Genomic DNA, 20252 nt, shown 5'->3' on the forward strand with positions numbered 1-20252 from the left:
TCAGGATGGGTAAGTTGAGGGTATGGGGATCTTCTGTCGAGATCCCATGATGAGGGATGATGGACACTATCTCAGTCTCGTCACATGTTGGAAGAAGGGAAGGCTAGCTCTGTTTCAGCATCTTCTAATCAAAGAGGGCAGGTTGCAGCACTCCCTCTCGTGTCCAGACTAGCAAGGGAGATCCACCCACTCAACCAACAGCCATCCTTCGCAAAGGAACTTGCTTTCCAAATAACTTTCGTAGGAATGGATTCCAGAGTACACAATGACATGAGAAAATGTGTTGCAGGCGTTCAACTCCGGTGACATCAGCCCTGCAGCCTCCCCCAGCTCACCAGCAGTCACACCAGAGCACTCGAGTGTTGTCAATGCCCTTTGACCTCAAGTATCATGCCACTCCCAAGCAGTCTCACTCACCCGCCCCCTCCACACTCATTCCCGGCACTGCCAGCACACTCACCCCCATTGATCTGTCATCCAGGTATGTTACATCTTACGATCTTTGAGAATGAAGATTTGTTAAATTCTAGATATTAATTCAACAATCTTTTAATAAGCTACACTATCTTAAATTCCATATTTTTTTGTGTAGTTACTATTGTAACATTCTTTAAAATTAATTTTATTTGCAGTGTGTCCAAAACATTATCCTCATCTGATTCTGCAAGAGCAAGCACGTCCAAAGATTTACCATCTGCGATGGACGAAGTACAAGATTTCTCAATGCCAAACAAAAACAAACAACCGCAGCAGACAAAGAGCAAGCTTGATGACATGCTGAATAAACTTATGCAGCGTAAGAATTGTGTAAGTATGAAGAATATTTAAATTTGTTGATGGTGTTTTAAATATTCAAAATTATTGTTTTATTGATAAAGGCAACAGAGCCATATTTCATCATCTCGAAATTTTAGATCTGTAATAAGTGCAGCATAATTGTTTTTAAGGACAACTGTTAAAACTTTAGTAGGAAAGAGGGTTGTTTACGATTCTTGGTTTCCAGTTCTTAAATTGTAGATAAGTTAAAAATTAATTTGATTTTCTGGTTTACATTTATGCATTGTTTGACTAAAATTCGTTAAAAGATTAGTTCTTTATTGCTCACAATATTGATAGCCTACTCAAAAATAAAGTTAGGTCCAATCCCTAATGATAGTGTGATATTAGCACACTGTGTCCAAACAAATAATTGATATATACATAGCAAACAATCCCATCATAATTGAAGAAGTATGAGACGAGACACAGTAACCATGTTACCAAATAAAATCTTTTTTTTAATGAACTGGTCTAATATTTTTATTGCATTTTAACTATTTAAAATACAAGGAATTAACAATGGATCTAACTGTGTTTTTTTGTAATTTTTCTATATTTGACCAAACTACTTCATATATCAAGCTGTCAAACTTCAACTAAAACATTTTGTAACTAAAATTACAAAACTTCTCTATTTATTATCCATCCACTCTTTTTTGTCTTTGTTTCTATAATGTAAAAGCATTATGTAATAAATTACTTTGTTACTAGTTCAATTGAAATACAGAGCATTTATTATTAGAACTAAAAACAAAAGTGAAATGGGAATAATCCATCTTGTTACATGTTAGTAATAACTATAATTTGCTTGACAATTTTGTTGTATTTTCTTAATAGTAAACCATTAAGATCATTCTTGTAAAATATATTAGTTTCACTTTTCATCATACTTTTTTTATAGTTGCTGCAAATCTTATTTTATATTTCAGCCAGTACCTGTAGAAGAACCCGTTGTTGGAAAGGAGAAGAAGCGTCGTAAGCTGGACGAGATTGTACTGGGTCTGTCGGCAGCCAAGGAACAACAGGTGGAGCCGAAGAAATCACAGCCTAGTGTGAGTGTGACCGTGACCAAGTCTCCGGCTCCGAGCTCCAAGCCACCGTTCCTTGCTCAGGCAGAGCAGCACAACCTGCTGCTGAAACAGCAGCAACTGCAGCAGCAGCTGTTACAGCAGCAGCAGGCGATCAAGATGGCACAGCCCAACTCAGCGACAGTGGCACATGTTCAACGCAAGACCTACGAAGCCATGATTGCTGACATCAGCAAAGTAGCCGACTTCTCTGCAAAAATCAGTTCCTATTCGCACGAGGCAAAGGTATGATTCTTCAGGAACTACCCTTACAGTCCTCCATGTGTATTTTTTTAAGAGTATATTTAAAACATTTATTTTGTTGGATTTTAAATGTCACCTGAATATTTGTTTTATGGTTTTCTCAATATGATGCCCAGTGAACCAAATTGGGAAGTTTTTTTATAGATTTATTGTCCATTCTAAACTAGTTCAGAGGAAATAACCACTTCTACCATTTTGAAATAGAGAAAATTTACCAGATTCCTTAATAAATTACACTAATGATATTGTAGTAACAATAAAATTAACATTGAAACGAATATGAAAATTTATCAATGATGCTTTTTAACAGTCCTATACCATTTCTTACTCTTATTTATCAAATCATATCTCTATGTCAAATCTAATCGGCAGCTGGGCTGTATGGCATTATTTAAAAATAAAGTATTGTACACAATTTTAGAAAACTATTTTAAGTTAAAAATTAAAGGCTTCAAGATTTAAAAATATTAGTACATTTTAGAATCACTGCAGTCTTGAAACATATAAATCCTAACTTTTATGGATTATGGACATGAAATCATTAATTTATCTTACATTTGGCGGTTGTACTGTACTTATACATACATCCTCACATATATTTTATCCAAATTCCATACCAATCAAAATATTTGAACTATTCAAGACTCAAAAATTTATTCATTTTAGTAGATACTGTTACTAGTTAGTAAAATGCTCGAATTGCAGGTGAACAAATGGCTTGCTGAACAGACGTCAATGATCCCAGAGCAATCCTTAGGGGCAGACTTCATGTCAGCTCCCAGACGAAGGAGGCCTAGGGTTGATCCTACTCTACTGGACTGGAAAAAGTTAACTGGAGAGGAGAATGTGTCGGTTATCAACAGGATGACAGGCAAAAAGGTAAACAGACATCTTTTTAGAACGTAAAGTATTCAAAGGGTCTGGTTCTAATTAAAACTGAATAGTATGCCTATCCAACAAGTTGAATAGAAATATTTTTATTCAGTTTTAAAATGTTGTGTACTATCATTTATCATGATTAAATCATTTACAGCTTACTGGAACAAAAGCACCCCAACTGAAGAGATTGGCACAGTGGCTGCTTGAAAATCCCATGTACGATGTGGATCCCAAGTGGGCGGAACTCGTGAAAGAGAGAGGGAATCTACCGCATGATCTTCAGAAGCGATTGCCACAATCCGAGAGAAAGAAGGGACCCGGGAGACCGCCTTTGCTGTCATCACCTCCAGGAGGCTCTCAGACGTCGACCACTCAGTCTTCGTCAACTCTTCCTACAGCTAACCTACCTTTCCCGTCTCTGGCTTCAGGCTTGGGTGGGATCAATCCCAGCACACTTCTCTCTGGCTTGTCTCTGGGAGGTTTCGATCCTAAAAACAATCCTCTGCTGTTACCATTTGGAGGCATGCCAAATATCAGCGCTTTAAGTGGTATGAGTGGATTGGGAAATATGAGTCTGACGAACTCCCTGTTTGCTAATTTGGCAGGATTAGGCCTTCCCTCGCTGGCCGGTATGGACTCTTCCTCACTAACCAACCCGGCTACTTCTACACCATCTGGCACTGCTGATGTGAAAACGCCTAAATCACACAAAACTGAAAGTAAAACAACTACCAAAGCAACTCCTGTTTCATCGTCATCGTCAACTCTGCCAACATCTTTACCATTTTTCTTTCCTAATCCTAGTCTTCTGTACACACCGCTGGGATTGGGAGGCCTGAATCCGTTTTCTTTACCGCCTGGATCGATGTCATCGGCTTATGATAGTTTGGCTCTACTGAATGGTGGTTTAGGAGTGAATGCAACTCAGGCCCAAAATCGAGCTCATAAGAACACGACATCAACGACCAGTGTCTCTAGTGGAAGAGCGTCCACCGTGACTTCAGCTTCCACAAGTCAGAGCAAGCAGCAACAACAGCAACGACTTCCAGCACAATTCTTACTTCCTCACGATACACATCTGCTCGAGAGTCTTACCAGGTCATCGAAACCCAAACAACCGAGGCCTTCATCTTATTCAAGAGAACAGGAAATGAAAGAAGCTTTGGAGACTTTGAGTAAAAGCTCAACGGAACTTCTTCCTAGGATACCGCAGGAAGACAGAACACAGAAAAGATCAAGAGAAGAAGCTTTCTCTTCGGCACCAGTGGACTTGGTGTCTAGTAAACGTAGCCCAAGTCCGGCCTCGAAGAAGAGCAAGGAGTCACCCGTGCCGTCTCCTGCAAGCAAAGCTTCAAACTATTCAGGTGGACTCGATTTATCAAATCACGGCATTCCCGAAGAAAGAACTAAAACGCCTCCACCTGAAAATCCGGTCTCTGTAAGTGAAAACTTTCCTGAAGAAAGTAGGAGCACTAATATTGTTAATGATAGGCCTCTTTCTCCTGAAGGCACTACTCAAGAAAGCACAGAACCGGAAGAAAGAATCGAAGAAATGGGTGACGGTGAACCGAGTGCTAGTGAAGAGTCATCCCTTCTTCATTCAGAGACCAAAGATGAGAGTGGGGAGGGGGAGGGAGAGTTAACTAGTAATGAGGGTAAGGGACGAAAACGTCGTGGTAAGAAATCTCTAGATATAGTTCAGCGAAAAATGCTGCGGAGTAGTGCAGGTAGGGCAGCTGCCGCCGCTGCCAGGGCGCGTGAGGACCATTCCAATTAGGATCAAGTGACAGCATTTGATTTGACACCAACCTTAATCGATTTCTGTTAAATTTACCAAACAGTATCTGTGGATTATTCTTGCTTAAAAATTGCCTAAAATCATTTCACATAATATGAGTTTTTTGTTGCCTCCGGTTTTAATCAATACTATTGTTGATAAAGTGTGGATATTTCGATTATATTTGGTAATATTATTTATTTATTATATGTTTCATTTTATCACCTTGTTAATACATTTTGTAAATTTATTTGTACAGTTGATCTTTAACTACCGTCAAAAGTAAGTTTATGTATATATTATTTTCCAAGAACACCAAATGTTAGATTCGAGTTAAGATTAGTTTTTATTGCTCACTATAAGGCAAATCTTGCATTCTACCAAATTAATTTTATATTGCATTACCGTAGGTGCATGATACTTTTGTTTAATTTAATTTATGCAATACGGAAAAAAGATTTTAGACTTAATTGTAACTTTATTGCCTGAGTAAATTTAATGAATGGTTCCACTGCCTTAAAAATTATGTAATATATTAGCTAATATATGTACAGATGAAAAAAAGTTTTTTTTCTAAATTATTTTCAAAACGTAACTTTTTTAGAGATTATAAAATAGGAACTTTTGGTACAAATAAGGAGAGTTTGGTGTGGTATAAAACCAAATACTGTCAGTTGGCCTTGTACTAATGTACACTGTGTTGTCAGTGGTGAGTTATTGTAGTGACGGTTGTTCTTTATTCTTATATTTTAACTGTGATACATCACCCTCAGAGCCGAGTCGTTTTGCTTTTAGGCTACTATTGTATTTTTCTTTTTTTTACTAATATATTTTACTATAGTTTACGTATTGTGTTGTTTGCTACAAGGTATACCCGTCATGTTTTATATGTTTCAGTTATTAATGTATTTTATTAGATTATTATTTCTTAGTTTTTTTTACCTTTTTGTGTGTTCATAGTCAATCGTTGTTTTATTTCCAAAGTGTTAAGGAGGTGGAAGGCGTGCAAGTCCACATTGGTATAACAGTATTTTAGTGACTTATGTAAATACATGACCAGTATTTAATGCTGTTTGTTTAAAGTATTTTTGTGAAAGTATATATTTATTGGCAGCTCCTTGAGCTGAAATTCTACAATAAACTTTTCCTTATTTCTGTATAATAAAACTCAGCAACTTGTACATAACTGTTATGGAGCCTATTTAGCGTAAAATATCTAAACTGTAACTGTAATGTGTATAATTTGTAAATTGAACAGTTGAATTATGCCCTAATCTTAGGTTGAGTATTGTGAACTTAGAAAATTTTAAAAGAATTAGGTGAAACCTTATACAAGTAGCACTTTGTACATAATTCTTAAACATAATTGATCAGACTAAACTGCAGTAGCCTTTAAAGTTCAAGACTGTCTGTCAACAAACACGAGACGAATCGACAGTTATTTTGTTTTCTATAAAATGAAAAATTTAGGTCTAAATTTTCAATATACATTGGGTCATAAAGTGCCAGTACGATTTTTACATCACAATCATTAAACTAAAATGCCTTTTTAATGGAAACTATTACTTTTTATAAATAAATTTGTTATGAATATAATAACTAATCCTTTAGCCTTTTATAGCCCTTTCAAAAATGTCTTATTTAGTTAATTGGGAATTTAATTTATTGTTTATAATAATTTAAGATGATAGAAGGGGGTTGATAGTACTCTTGTTTACTCCCGTAGTGGTTCTCAAATCGGTTGAACTGTACAGGCACATGGATAGTGCGGTATCTAAACGCTGGGTGATTGTGGCAGGTATATCAGACCAGTGTTCTTTTTTACATATTCATTGCTAGTAACTTTATAAGTGCTGTAATAAGTTTTGTTATCGTGAAACATTTTACTTTTATAGATAGTGCAAATATCACCTGACAAACGTAAACTTTGGATGTATCGTTCTTTTATCAAGACCTGCATATACGTTACGTTTTATATTAGGACAAAGCCGACTCTTTATTACACAGAAATTTGTCACCGATTATGGTGCAAAAGATTATTTATTCATATGCCGCTTTTGAATAAAAGAAAAATTCATCCTCATTTGCATTTTGCCAAGTACATATTTATGCTAGTACTGATTGATTATTGATAAACAAGCTTATCAGTTAAATCATCTGTGTGAATATTATCAAAGATTTGTTAAATTTGTATGTTCTTCATTGTGAAATAATTATTACATATTTTTTACAAACCGAGCTGTTTCTTTTGTTTCATATAGCCCTTGGTCTACTCCTCATTCCTAGTTAAATTCCTTTATGTATGTTTAAATGTATTGCAGTTTTTATTGATACTACACTAGACTAGTGCTTGTAACAGATTAAATAGGCTGGGAGTAAATTGTGCATTAAGTTTACACTTCTAGGTGGTGCAATCAATTTTGGGTTAAAACATGTTTTAATCCAAGAATTTTTTATAAATAAAAAGACATTACCTCATGAAAAATATCATGCTCATACTACAAAAATTACCCTTTTAGAAATATTCAGTCATTTTTATATGGGCCTGATACTAAATTGCCTACTTTAAACACCTGTAACTTCAGGTGGAGTAAAACCGAAAAGCATAATTAGGATTAACGTATGCAGAAAATTTTGAATCATTCTGTGTAGCGTTTAACAACAGCCTCATTGAATTAACTTACAAATAACTTCCCATAACAAAAATTCATTGCACTACCTTAACGCATACTGGTAAATAATTTAGACACCACTAGTGATGGGTCGAAGATTCTGTGGAATCGATCAGGATATTCGACACTCGAATCTACAGAGATTCGCCATATCATATTAACTAAGGGCTGTTTGACAGTACACAAATTATCGACTGTCAAAAACGTGTTTTGAAATAAAACTTTGAATTTTTAAAACAGAAAATGTCTAATTCATAAATTTTTGTACTTTTGGAAATATTTCTTCTTGAAGTTATTATTTTTCACAGTTATATTCGTGCAACGCCATGAACGCTGTTGTGTTTATTCACAGCTGATGGCTAGTTACGCTAATTACCAATTGAGAAAATGTTATTTTGTTGTACATTTTGTATTGCGTGTGGAAACTTGTAGACAGGTAACCTAATTAAAAAATGATAGTACTTTTTTTAAATATGATTTTGCTTTTGTGGTTGTATATAGTATTTCATTTACAAAATATATTATTTTTTATATTTTTTATCACAACCAGGGTATTAGAAATTTTAGGTAGATTTTGTGTACAAAATCAGCCTATTGCGATCGCCCAAACTACTATGGTATCATTTACTAAAAATATCTGTATAACTTCACAAACATGACTTGGGAGCCCAAAACCACTCCCCATTCAAAATTATTTGTACAGTATATACATGCTATAAAACGCTGCTGTAGAAGCAATAACTGTCTCTTAAAACCCAAACAAGTTGAAAGTTGGTACAACAATTATTGATGTACAGATATTTTACATTTAAAAACTTAAAACAGCCACCATATGTACTTATACAATGTACAAATGGTGGACGTTTAAAAATTCACAACTCTATTACTTATGAATTTTGAGAAAAAAACAAAAAAATGTTCTGGAATGCTTATAAGACTTACTAAACATTTTGTAATAAGAAAAATGTTTACTAATTCGAATGGTTTCGAGATGTTGATTACATGTAAATCCCACAAGAACTTTTCTATCATCAAGAACTGGCTAAAGTTACGCTGTAAAACAAATTAGTTCTAACTTGTGGTTCAAAAATGTATTTTTTAAATACCTCAACTAAATTCTTTGGCTAGCTTGGTACGTCATTTCCATCCATTTTGGCAGCAATTTAAAATTTGTTTAATTCACAATTCTGTCATATGTGAAAGTAGACCAAAATTAAACTGTTCTGTAACGCTTATAACTTTTCCTAATCCTTTTGTTATGCACGTTTTTAGATATTGAGTACATGTAAATCTCATAAGAATAAATTAGTACTTCAGTTGTCACAAAATCTACCTACTTTTGGCTGAGCCGGAAAGACTAACATTTTAAGTTAAAAATGCTTATAATAAATTATACAAATCTATACTTATATTTTTTTTAAGGTTAAAAGTATATATTCTGGAAGCCCATATGAGAATTAAAGGTAGGGGATATGACTTTGTTCTTCAAATATAGTTATTTTTCTGAACCTCTGCAAATATTTTTACAAGAGTGGTATTCTTGGATTACTTTCATCAGACAGTACCCAAAGGTTTAAGAAAGACAGAAATTGGATTGGTTGAGAAACCTAATAGGATTAAAGAATTGGAAATTGATGTAATAAAAGTCAGGTTCTTTATAGTAAAATTTTGGATTTGCCCATCACTTGCCACTTCAATTGATGGCTATATTCAATGGATTGTAGTGGATTTTCTAGTGTATTCATCTTTTATCCGTGGCACGGCGTAATGTAAACGATACTAGTAGACCCTGCAGTGGCTCTATGAATTTTATCGCTTTGCTTTGAACTTTGGCTAGTGAATATTCGAAATGGCTATAATGGCTATAATTTGGCTATAATAGCTAAATTACTTGAAATGTACATTGATTTTTTTTTTCCCCAAATTTATGACTACAGTAGAACCCCTCATATCCGGCCTCGGTTTTACCGCACCTCGGATTATCCGGCCACTTCCCGGAAGCCAATATCGAAATTTATTTACCACGGCTTGCGGACGCACAGTTGCACGCACTAGTCTCCCACGACTCGTGCGTTATTTTGATGTATCTATTTGTTTACATTTTCCTGTGTTGTCCTCAGTTGAGCTAGTAGGTTTAACCTGTAAAGAGTTCGTTGATTATTTCCAGTGCGGTTAGTACAGTACAGTACAGTACAATTGTTTTGTTTCATCAAGTGTTGTGTACTGTAGGTTGGTTTATCTGGCTGAATCGTTATCCGGCCAGGGGCTCGGTCCCGTGGTGGCCGGATATGAGGGGTTCTACTGTACAACTGGCTTGAGTATCTCCAAAATAATTATAACGCCAAACAGTGTTCTTATAATTGCATGTCCAGGTAGTGGCTGAATATTTAAATATTCCTAATTCTTTGTATATTTAAAGATCTGTATTTGGTCACTTTTCATGAATAAATCTAGTATTAACCAATAAATTATTATTCATCACACTTTATTTTAAAAGGTTGTATTTGGTTATAAAGTAAAAGGCTGTATGTAATTTATTTTTTATAAAGAAACAGTAGTCTTTTTTAAACGTCTATATCTATGTCAAAAGTATAAAAATAATTTTCACCAGCCAAGTTTATCATAACTCTACTTAGTAATATCATTGTAAACATAGTTTATTGAAAAAATTAATTAAAATATCATTTAAATAACATACTTATAAAAAGTCTGCATGATTTATAAATTGCTAGCAATTACCCGCAGCTTTGCACGCAATTAGTTTATGCACCTGTATGAGCACTTTTGGTTCATGTGAATTATATTTTCAATGCCAATGTTGAGTTTTCCTTGTTATGATTAAGAAAATATGTTAAAAAGTGTATATTTATGTCCGTTGTAATTTATTCTGGTCTTAGTATTTTTTGCTCTATAGTAAATTTGGTTCTCGATCAAAAAAATATACTATCAGAAAAGCCTACTTCTGTGTTTAAAAGACCCCTAGATGGGTTTTAAAACAGACTTTAAATTTATAGTAAAAGTTAGTAACTATGTCTTTTATATCTACTGCTTAATATATGATAAAAATGTACAGTTAAAATTACATGAACAATAACACTATTAACGAGTTTGTTTCTTCACAAACTGAAAAATATTTTAATTCATGCACAAAAGCACAGTCCAGCAAATTTACATCTAGAATAGTTCTTGCCGATTGCTTCAAAGTCAAATTCTGACAATCTTATGTTTTAGGACATTTTATAATATAGATAAGTACGTACCTAAATCGGTAAAAATAGGTGTGCAAACTGATGGTTACTCCTTAGAGAATGTACACACTATCAGTGTAAACAAATTGAAAATATTGGTTAAATTAATTAAACATATGGTTGTGCTGAAATATAACAGTGTTTACACAGAGCAGTTTGTTACATTTGACAGGATCTTTCAATTAATATTTCATAACCGAGACAAAAATGGGATTTTTAACTTCCTTAAAGACCAGTAGGGCGTAGCTCAGAGGGAAAATGCTTGGATGTTCACTTTTCTCTTGATCGTGTTCGTTCTGCCATTTTACAACTGAATGCACCACTTCCTGACAGAACTTTCAGTCATTACGTTGTTCTCGTACACTTCACACAGTTCCTGATGAATTTCTATTGGTTTTAAGTTTTTTGCCAACAAAAAATCAATGATAGACCATAATTCACATCACAACTGGTGGGATTTTCCTGCACATAATGTAGGTATGGTGGGGAGGGTTGATTCAATGTGATTTTGAGTTCAGCTTTAGTTCACCTTGCTCTTGGTACAGTGTCTAGAATCTCATGTATTCATAAACTTGACTCTTGGAATCTGAAGAGATCAACCCTTCCCAAATCACTAACTTCAAGACATCACTAACCGCAAATATCGAGATATCAAGGTAAAAAAGGACTGGTCAATAGGTCTGTTAACTACAGAAGTTGGAGTGGGTGGAGCTTATTGAAGGTTTTATCAAGCCTAAACATAGAGTAAGCCAGTTCCCTTGCCCGATTTGACTTGAAGGGACTTATACAGGGTGTGGCGGCTATTAAATAATGAGACTGAAGTAGTAAACGAAATTGTATTTTTATTTTATACATAATCATTTATTGTCACCTTCAATATACACTCTTTCTCTATCCCTACAACGCTTCATGTAAATTTTTCATTTTTGGAAATAGTACTGGAAGTCATACTCTGTCACCTCCTTCAGGACAAATGCCGCTTTCTCTTTTACAGCTTCAACAGGCTCAAATCTTGTCCCTTTTAATGCAGATTTCACCTTAGGAACAGGTAGAAGTCACATGGTGCAAGATCTGGTGAATAAGGTGTATGTTTTAACACTGGGATGCTGTTCTTGACTAGGAAACTCTTGACAGATAACGCAGAATGACCTGGCGCATTGTCTTGATGGAAAACCCATGATTTGTCCTTCCACATTTCGGGGTGTTTTTCTTTACTCTTTGACGTAGTTTAGAAAGCACCTCGCGGTAGTAATATCGATTAATTGTTTGACCTTCAGGAACCCAGTGAAGGTACACAATCCCACGGATATAAAAAAATCATGATTTAGCTTTAAATTTTAACTTGCTCATTGGAGCTTTTTTGGCTCTCTTCCGGAAATAATAAACCATATTTATATCACATGTTATTATCGTTTCCAAAAAAATTGGGTCATTTTCAATCGCGTATAGTGTTAGTACAACAATTTTTGAGAACTACTTGTTCAAACGTTAGAATTTTAGCATACACTTTTTGCATTTTAAAGTTGTCATGTAAAACTTGCTGTATACTTTCTTTATCAATACCTACAGTTTTACCAATTTCACGAATACTTAATTGACAGTCAAACTGAATCAAATTACAAACATTTTAATCCGTTTTTTATGTTGAAGGGTGACCTAGCCACGAATCGCTTATTCTACCATCTTTAAAAAGCTTAAACCATATGAAAACATGTGCCCGCGATAAACATTCACTGCCTTACATTTCTTTCAGTAAATTATAAGTTTCAAAAGCAGTTTTTCCATGTTTAAAGTGAAATTTTCACAATAATTTGTTACTCTACACTAACCATTTAATCCAGCAAAACAAAAAAATAATACGAGAACGTAGGCTATGACTAAACGGTGTTGTTTACAGAAGTGAGACTACCTGCATACTTAAGAGAAAGGTTCACAAAAAGATCAAACTTTTTGGTTAAACATAATATACACTTTGTAAGAACAACATTACAACGGGATTTTACTATTTTGAATTGTTACTTCTTAGGTGGCAGCCTAAAAGATTATATACATATTTTGGCATATTTATTGATTTGATACTTCTGAAAAACACCTTTGCAGCACTGGAATAATTTTGGTAGCAGTGTATGAACACACAAGGTGACTACTTTGAGGATTTTTATAAACATTGTGTTGATCAGATAAGTATTTTTTGACCAGACCTAATCTCATTACTTCACAGACAAATCTTGTTTAGCATAGCATAATCTAAGATAAACTATCTGTATATTATTTGTGAGAGAGAAACTATAAAATAGGAAAATTATAAATGAAACAATCCATCTTTTCTACAATTTTATTGTTTTTACAAAATAACAGTATTGTTTTTCTTCATTTACTGTAATATCACAGAAATTATGCACAGCATATCTTTCTCTGAGAAAAAAATATTTCATACAGCTGAATCATTTTATGACCAACGTGAGCATAAAATATGGACAGCAGTCAGTGTGAAATGCTATATATAGTAATTATTGTTATGAAAAGTAATCAATCATGGATGTAGAGTGGCAGACTTCCACAGTTTGTAACTTAAGCACATTAATTAATTAATAGTTTGCAACTAGTGAGATTCACTATTGAACATTCATTACAAGCGTTTCTAGAAGGCAATTTGTTTTCGTGGTGCACATCAACCCGTCTGTACAAAAGCTTAGATCGTGTAATTCATAGTTTATGCTATTTCAATTAAAAGTTTTCTTTAAAAATAACGTATTCATCTATAATGCTTTACAACAACTGCACCAAAAGTCGGGATGAAAAACTTAACAATAAATCATAAAATACAACAATATTGTCTTATTTTAATATAATAAAATAGTGGCAAACATCATAGCATCAACTACTGTAATATATTTGGACAAATCATTATTACATAATTATATTAACAGGCGTTTCTAAGGCTTCTTGAATTTATCAAGTTAATCACAGTTACTAAAAAAAGTTACAAAATACACAAAAAAGATGATTGGTATATAAAATATTTATTTACAAAGATACACAAGCCCTCATTAAAACATTAAAACTGTTTAAAGGAGGCAATAGAATATTAACTACTCTTAAAAATAAAGTGTACACAGAGTAGAGTAAAATTATGATAAAATAAACATGAAATATTTGGTCTTGAAAGGACATACTTAATTAGATAAAATTCATTTCAGTATTTACCCCAACTATGTTAATGTAAAAAGTTGAATGTTACACTACTTTCGCCCTTATCATATACCCACTACTGATTTTATTGTATGTAACAGAATATTACAAATACAAACAAATTGTTTAATAATTTTTAATAATCTGGAATTTTATATGAGTGAAAATAATTGTTGTTATATTTGTAATAAATGTTACTTTTGACAGTAAATCATCAAACTCACTTCAGATAATAATATATCCCAGCTGAGTATTTTGTGAAAAGAAAAGAAACAAATGTCCTTAATATTGTACTGTCATTGCTTTGACAAACAGATTTTGGAATTAATTTGAACTTTTGGTTTTCTACATAATTGTATCTAAAACACATTTAATAGCATTAAAAATCCCACTATAGTGACTATAATGTGCCCAAATGATATGTCTATATTTTCATGCCAGATTCATTGAGAATAATTTTGCACTATACACAAGAACTGGGTGAGATGTACCAAGATGAAAAAAAAGAATAAAAGGTCCGAGCTTTTAAAATTTGTTGTAGTCCAAATAGTACTTTTCTGCTGGCGACTTCCTTATACAATAACGTAGACTGGCTAAATCTCTTGTTGTCAATAATTTCATCATTCTGTCAATTCTGTGTTACACTGAACTTAATAGATTATTGCATTTTTCATGATGTTTTTTAAACTTTAGGATCAATTTATTAAAATAATAATTGAAATTTTGTCTATTTATGAATTACAATAAGAAAAAATAAATAATTTTGCTTAAATGTTTACTTAAGTTAGCATGGGCTCTGTATTTTTTAGTTATTTTTAAATATGTGAAATACTTAAGACTAATCTTGGCATAAAAATGAAAGATGTTATACCAATACTCCTTAATAAAGGAACATTAATGTACATTAAAAATAATAATAGCTATGTTGAGAAATAACAATTAAAAAAACATAAAAATACGATAAATGATCAAAATAAGATTCATATATTAACCTATTTTTTCCTGAATTGGGCTTGTATGAGTTAACTAAGTATATCCATTATTATTCCAATAATCTTATACATAGCTTGAAATTATTATGAAATTTCAGTCAGAAAATTTATTATAACATTAAAACGTAAAACAATTCAATATGTCAAGTTATTATTACTCTGTTACACATAAATCACATGTAATACGTTTGCATATAATACAGAAGTTATTAACAAATTTTAACACGTTACAAACCATAATTTGTAAACTAATCTGGAACAAAATTATACTGAAACAATAATAACAATATAATTTTTTTGTATTAAATCTATTCATTTAGAAATTCCTCAGGTGATTTCTCTAAGTTTTATTTACAATCCGTCATCAAACTTAGAAGGCTTGTGTATGAACAGAAATACACACAAAATACAAAACAAACATGTTCAACACATCAAGTTGGTAAAAGTAAAATACAAATGGAAAGTTACTTAAAACATTGGTAACCACTACAGTAGTGTTCCGAAGCTCCTCTACAAGAAGGGGTTGCTAGAGTGGTGCCCGGCCGTCTGTGGACTGGTGCCCAGCTGTAACATGTTCATTGCTCTCATTATTATTGGCTAAGTACATGTATTAACCCTTTGCGCTCGAAAGGCCAGCAGCACTGGCCACACCAAGGTTGCAGACATCTCGCATTAGTTTTGCGGTAATTTGTCTTCGCAACTCGTATGGCCAGTACAAATGGCTGCACTACTTTCACTGACAGCTTGGTGGCCATATTTGTTGTTTGCCTCCTGTTGGAATTATTTTACAATTTCCTCTGCATTATTTGCATATTAATTTAAAATTGAAAATAATTAAAAATTTATTTTTAATTAATCTTTCTAATACAAAGATAAAGATACATTTGGGAAATTTAACTCTTATACGTATATTGCTAACAAAGATATCAAAATAAAATGTTATAAAGTAGACCTTTACAGTTATATTGAACTCAGACATGAACTATTTTACATTTTTCATGGAATAAAACTTTTAAAAATAGTTAGCACACGTCTTTTAGTAGAATGTTCTAGGTTTCTATCACTTCAGTGTATAGGCCCACTACGTGTCATTTGTCTTATTTGCAAAGTCATTGTTTAGAGAAGAATTAAAGGCTAATTTAAAATTTACTGCTTTACTTAAAAATTACTTTAAAATAAAGCTGCTCAATTGGTTTCAGCACTCACTATTCATTATAAAACAAATAGAATATTAGAAAAAAAACTGCTATGTTTAGTGGCCAGTGGAGCTGACCTTACGAGTTATAGACGTATTATATCTTGGCCAGTACAGCTGGACATACGAGCTCCAAGGATAATTTATAAATACTGCCTTCAAGTGCATAGGGTTAACCCAATGCGGATCACTGACGAGCTGGGCTCGTCACGCAGCGGCCAGGCCTAACGGCACGAGGCTCAGGATGACGAGCTCAGGTCGCAAAAGCGGTCTGCTTTTAGTTTCCCTCCAAATAGTTCTATTAATGTCCGATAGATCGGGTGATCGTCTTCACTTGTCAACTAAGAGTGTTTAACAACAGTCTACGTTTAGAGTTTTCAAAAGTTTTATAAATATCCTACAGATTGCAGTTGTATGTCGAAGTTGAAAAATCATTCATTTATGAGTTTACTCTCTGCTTTTTAGCGCTTCTGATTGGGTGTTTTCCTCAGTTGTTATTATAATACTTTTGAGGTTAGTGACGCAGAACTAAACGACGCAGACGTACATGTTGGCGGGTTTAGTCTAGACAATGGCCCGGATGTTGTAATCGCTTCGCCCGAGCCGATTTATTTAGACTATGATTCAGACATCATCCCTGCCACCCCGGAACCTTGCTCGCGTGTTATCGTTCCTACATAACGGATACCCCAGAAGGCCCATGTTCCACATGAACATAGCTATAAATACCTTCATAGCTGAATTTTCTAGTATACAATAGCGAGCGATACGATGTGGCGCACCATTGCTGTTCGTGCGGCCGCTGACCAAAACAATACGATCCGCAAGGGGTTAATTAGTTCTTAAAATCAGCTTTCAATTCTACCAAATCAAAATCCTAGAAGCAAAGTTTGTTTATTGGCCCCAGATCTGGTACACAAAACCTGTCAATCAATACTTGAAATAAATTTAAATAGAATTTAAAACCTAAAACTGTTTGCAGTCAATACTAGACTTAATCTCACTAGGAAGTTGTATTTTATGTTATACAACGTTGAAACATTATTTGCTTTGATAATATATTTTTACAAATAATTTGCAAAGTTTTAAATTCTAACATTGTAAAATAAAAAGTGACCATCACAAACCAATTAGGCATAGAAACCTCTACCGCTCCACCATTATCCTCTAAATGTATCTTTAATGTATACAGACAGAAAATGTATCTTAAAAGCCTCAAAAAGGTTGAAATGAAATTGGTTTTGGAACCTTTAGCTTAAAAATAAAAAGTTCTTTATTTACCATAAAGAATTAAACATAAAATCAAATTGCTTTTTGATTAGATAAGCAAAAACTTAATCACTTTTTATATGGTACTTTTTTCTGTAATAATATTTTATTTGAACATTTACAAATAATACTTGATAGTGTGAAAGTATTTACATAAAATTATAAAACAATGGAAAATCTGCTGTATCAATTATTTGTTAAAAAATGTACTGCCAAAATATCCCAAACCTGTTAAAAATTCATTCATATTCAAATTCATTAGTTTTTTTTAAATATTTAAGATGCTATTATAGTATAAATATGGAATATTTCATTTTTTTGTTACAATGCATTTTGATTTTACTTTCATGCAAATCTGATATCAAATATAAACATAATTTCACACACACACACACACACACACACACACACACACACACACACACACACATTCATAGTTTTATATAAATGAATTATTGAAACTAAAATTAAATTCTAAAATTTTTGCTTATGCGGATGATACTGGTCTAGTTTGCTCCTCCTATAATAAAAACATTTTGAAAAACTAGTAAGTAGTGACTTAAAGTCTATATCAAACTGGTTAATTGAACATAAACTATTAGTAAATACCAACAAATCAAAATGTATTCTTTTTTTCGATAGAACTAAAACTTGTAGCAATCTTCAGAATGAATATGAACTTTTTTGTCATAATCATCAATGTATGACTGTAAATGCATAAGAATAGAAATAGTCGAGAAAATAAAGTATCTTGGGTTAATTATCGATAGAAATTTAAAATGGGATTGTTATGCATTGGATTTAACTACAAGGTTAAGTAAAATAAACTATGCCTTGTATCATATGAGGGAATTTCTCAGACCGGAGCATCTTAAGCAACTTTATTTTTCATGGTTTGAGGGAACAATGCGATATGGTATTATCCACTATGGAGGTACATACAGTACTATCCTGAAAAATGTTATTATGATTCAACGATTTGCAATTAGAAATATTCATCATCTAAGAAAATTTGACAGGGTAACACATATTTTTGAGGAATGTAATATATTTACTTTCAATTAACTATATGCACTGTGCTGCTTATTGTATATTCATAAAAATCTGTACAGATATGAATTTAATGAGTATTCTCAAAATACACACCTGTCTTCTAAATTTACAATTAAAACTGAAAACCTGAACAAGGAAATGGCTATAAAACAGTTTACTTATGCAGGAATTAAAGTATTTAATAATTTCATCATACAAGGCAGCGACGAGTTGTTGTTTGAAAGCAAACCTAAATTTAAGATGAAAGCTAAACAATATATTCGCCAAATTATAATATAATGAAATGCTCCATGATGTGATTCCTGATTATGGCTTTCCAGTTGAACAGTTTTATACATTTAATTATATTTATTGAGTTCTGTTACTGAATTTTTTTGGTTTAAAATTTTATTATTCTGTTATTGAATTTAAAGTTTATTATTTGTTATTATTGTTGATCTTTATTGTTGTTATGAATTTAGATGTTTATTGATAGTTATTGTTTGTTCATCTTGTTGTTATTTATTTATTAATCAATAACTTATACATATGGGTGTGGACTCATGAGAGAGCTTACATGTACTGGGAGTCACTTGGAATACCTTTTAGTCAGAAAATGTGTGTTTTGTTGGTGTAATTGTAATAGTATTTATTGTGTTTTGTTGGGGGTGTAGTTATGTTTTAAAATGTTGTATTTGATTGTTATTATGGATTGTTTTTGTTATTGTTATCATTATTAGTTATAAAAAGTAATTTCATTCTAGGGTAGACTTTTCCTGGGAGTATTGCACTGTATAGTAGCCGTATGAAAAAATTGTATTAAAGATGCTTGTTTTTTTAGAATCCCGCACGTGCTGTGTCAGGCACATGGGATCATGTATAAAATAAAAAACTGTTAATAAATAAACATATTTGAACTGTGAACACACACACACACACATATATGCACGCAAGTAGATATGAATATGCCGATTCTGGCGCACTTTTGGGACAGTCAGAAAATCAATGTAAAATACTGTCCATTGAACCATAAACAAATCTAAGAAATCTAACAGGAAACCACGAATGTAAAATACTGTCCATTGAACCATAAACAAATCTAAGAAATCTAACAGGAAACCACGAATGTTAAATAACCGAATCTATAGCTGTTTTACTGTTCATTGTAGGCTTCTAATTTCTAAGCTATTTTAATGAAAAAAATCCAGAAATCTTAATAAAAAATCTTTATTCTACAAAGTTTAATTGTAACACAGTCTTTATCTTTAATAGTCTTCTTTCCAGTAACAACCAAGTGTAATTTTCATTTTTGTTCAATTCTTTAATCTTTTTTTCATCCAAAACAGTCAAAAATCTGTTCGGTAAGTGTACTTTACAATCTTCCAACTCGGCAATTATTGTAAACCCGAATTTATCTTTCATTTTCTCCAGATTCAAAATTTTGTATTTCTTATTTTCTTCTAATTCTACTAATTTCTTGTATTCTTTGAATGTTAAATCACCAACCTATTCAACTCTTGTAACAGTGCCATTTACATAGAAAAAAATTAATACTTCTACACTTTTAAGGTGAAAAATCAACACTATACTTCCAAAATACACAAAAAACCGGGGTTTTGACCCTAAAAACACGGTTTTTTAGGGTCAAAACCACAGCTCTTAAGGTGCATATACTAGAGTTTTTTGAAAAATCCTGAAAATCTACTGAATTTCTCTAATTAATTGCGAATTTTTAGCTTTAAAGTTGATAATGTGAACGATATTTCTCGAAAATTCTGTTGTAAATATATTAAAATCTTAATGAAAAATCTTGGAAAAGTTAAAGAAAAAAATATTGAAAAAATAG

General features: G+C 32.7%; 2 protein-coding genes across 11 annotated transcripts in view; one reads left to right on the plus strand and one right to left on the minus strand.

Moving 5' to 3' along the window:
* The window catches only part of LOC124364768 (chromodomain-helicase-DNA-binding protein 7), a 97064-nt gene extending 90020 nt beyond the window's left edge, over positions 1 to 7044 (plus strand). For all 7 annotated transcript variants that reach the window (XM_046820497.1, XM_046820500.1, XM_046820499.1 and 4 more), the window contains 5 exons: positions 290 to 481; positions 633 to 807; positions 1749 to 2132; positions 2856 to 3029; positions 3184 to 7044. In XM_046820497.1, the coding sequence (XP_046676453.1) occupies positions 290 to 481; positions 633 to 807; positions 1749 to 2132; positions 2856 to 3029; positions 3184 to 4806 (2548 nt within the window). In that variant the 3' untranslated portion in view covers positions 4807 to 7044. The remainder of the gene's footprint in view (positions 1 to 289; positions 482 to 632; positions 808 to 1748; positions 2133 to 2855; positions 3030 to 3183) is intronic.
* A 6003-nt stretch (positions 7045 to 13047) lies between these two features.
* The window catches only part of LOC124364769 (arf-GAP domain and FG repeat-containing protein 1), a 73522-nt gene continuing 66317 nt past the window's right edge, over positions 13048 to 20252 (minus strand). For all 4 annotated transcript variants that reach the window (XM_046820506.1, XM_046820505.1, XM_046820507.1 and 1 more), the window contains one exon: positions 13048 to 15474. In XM_046820506.1, the coding sequence (XP_046676462.1) occupies positions 15421 to 15474 (54 nt within the window). In that variant the 3' untranslated portion in view covers positions 13048 to 15420. The remainder of the gene's footprint in view (positions 15475 to 20252) is intronic.

The sequence above is a fragment of the Homalodisca vitripennis genome, chromosome 6 (genome assembly GCF_021130785.1).
Source record: "Homalodisca vitripennis isolate AUS2020 chromosome 6, UT_GWSS_2.1, whole genome shotgun sequence".
Classification (NCBI taxonomy): Eukaryota; Metazoa; Arthropoda; class Insecta; order Hemiptera; family Cicadellidae; genus Homalodisca; species Homalodisca vitripennis.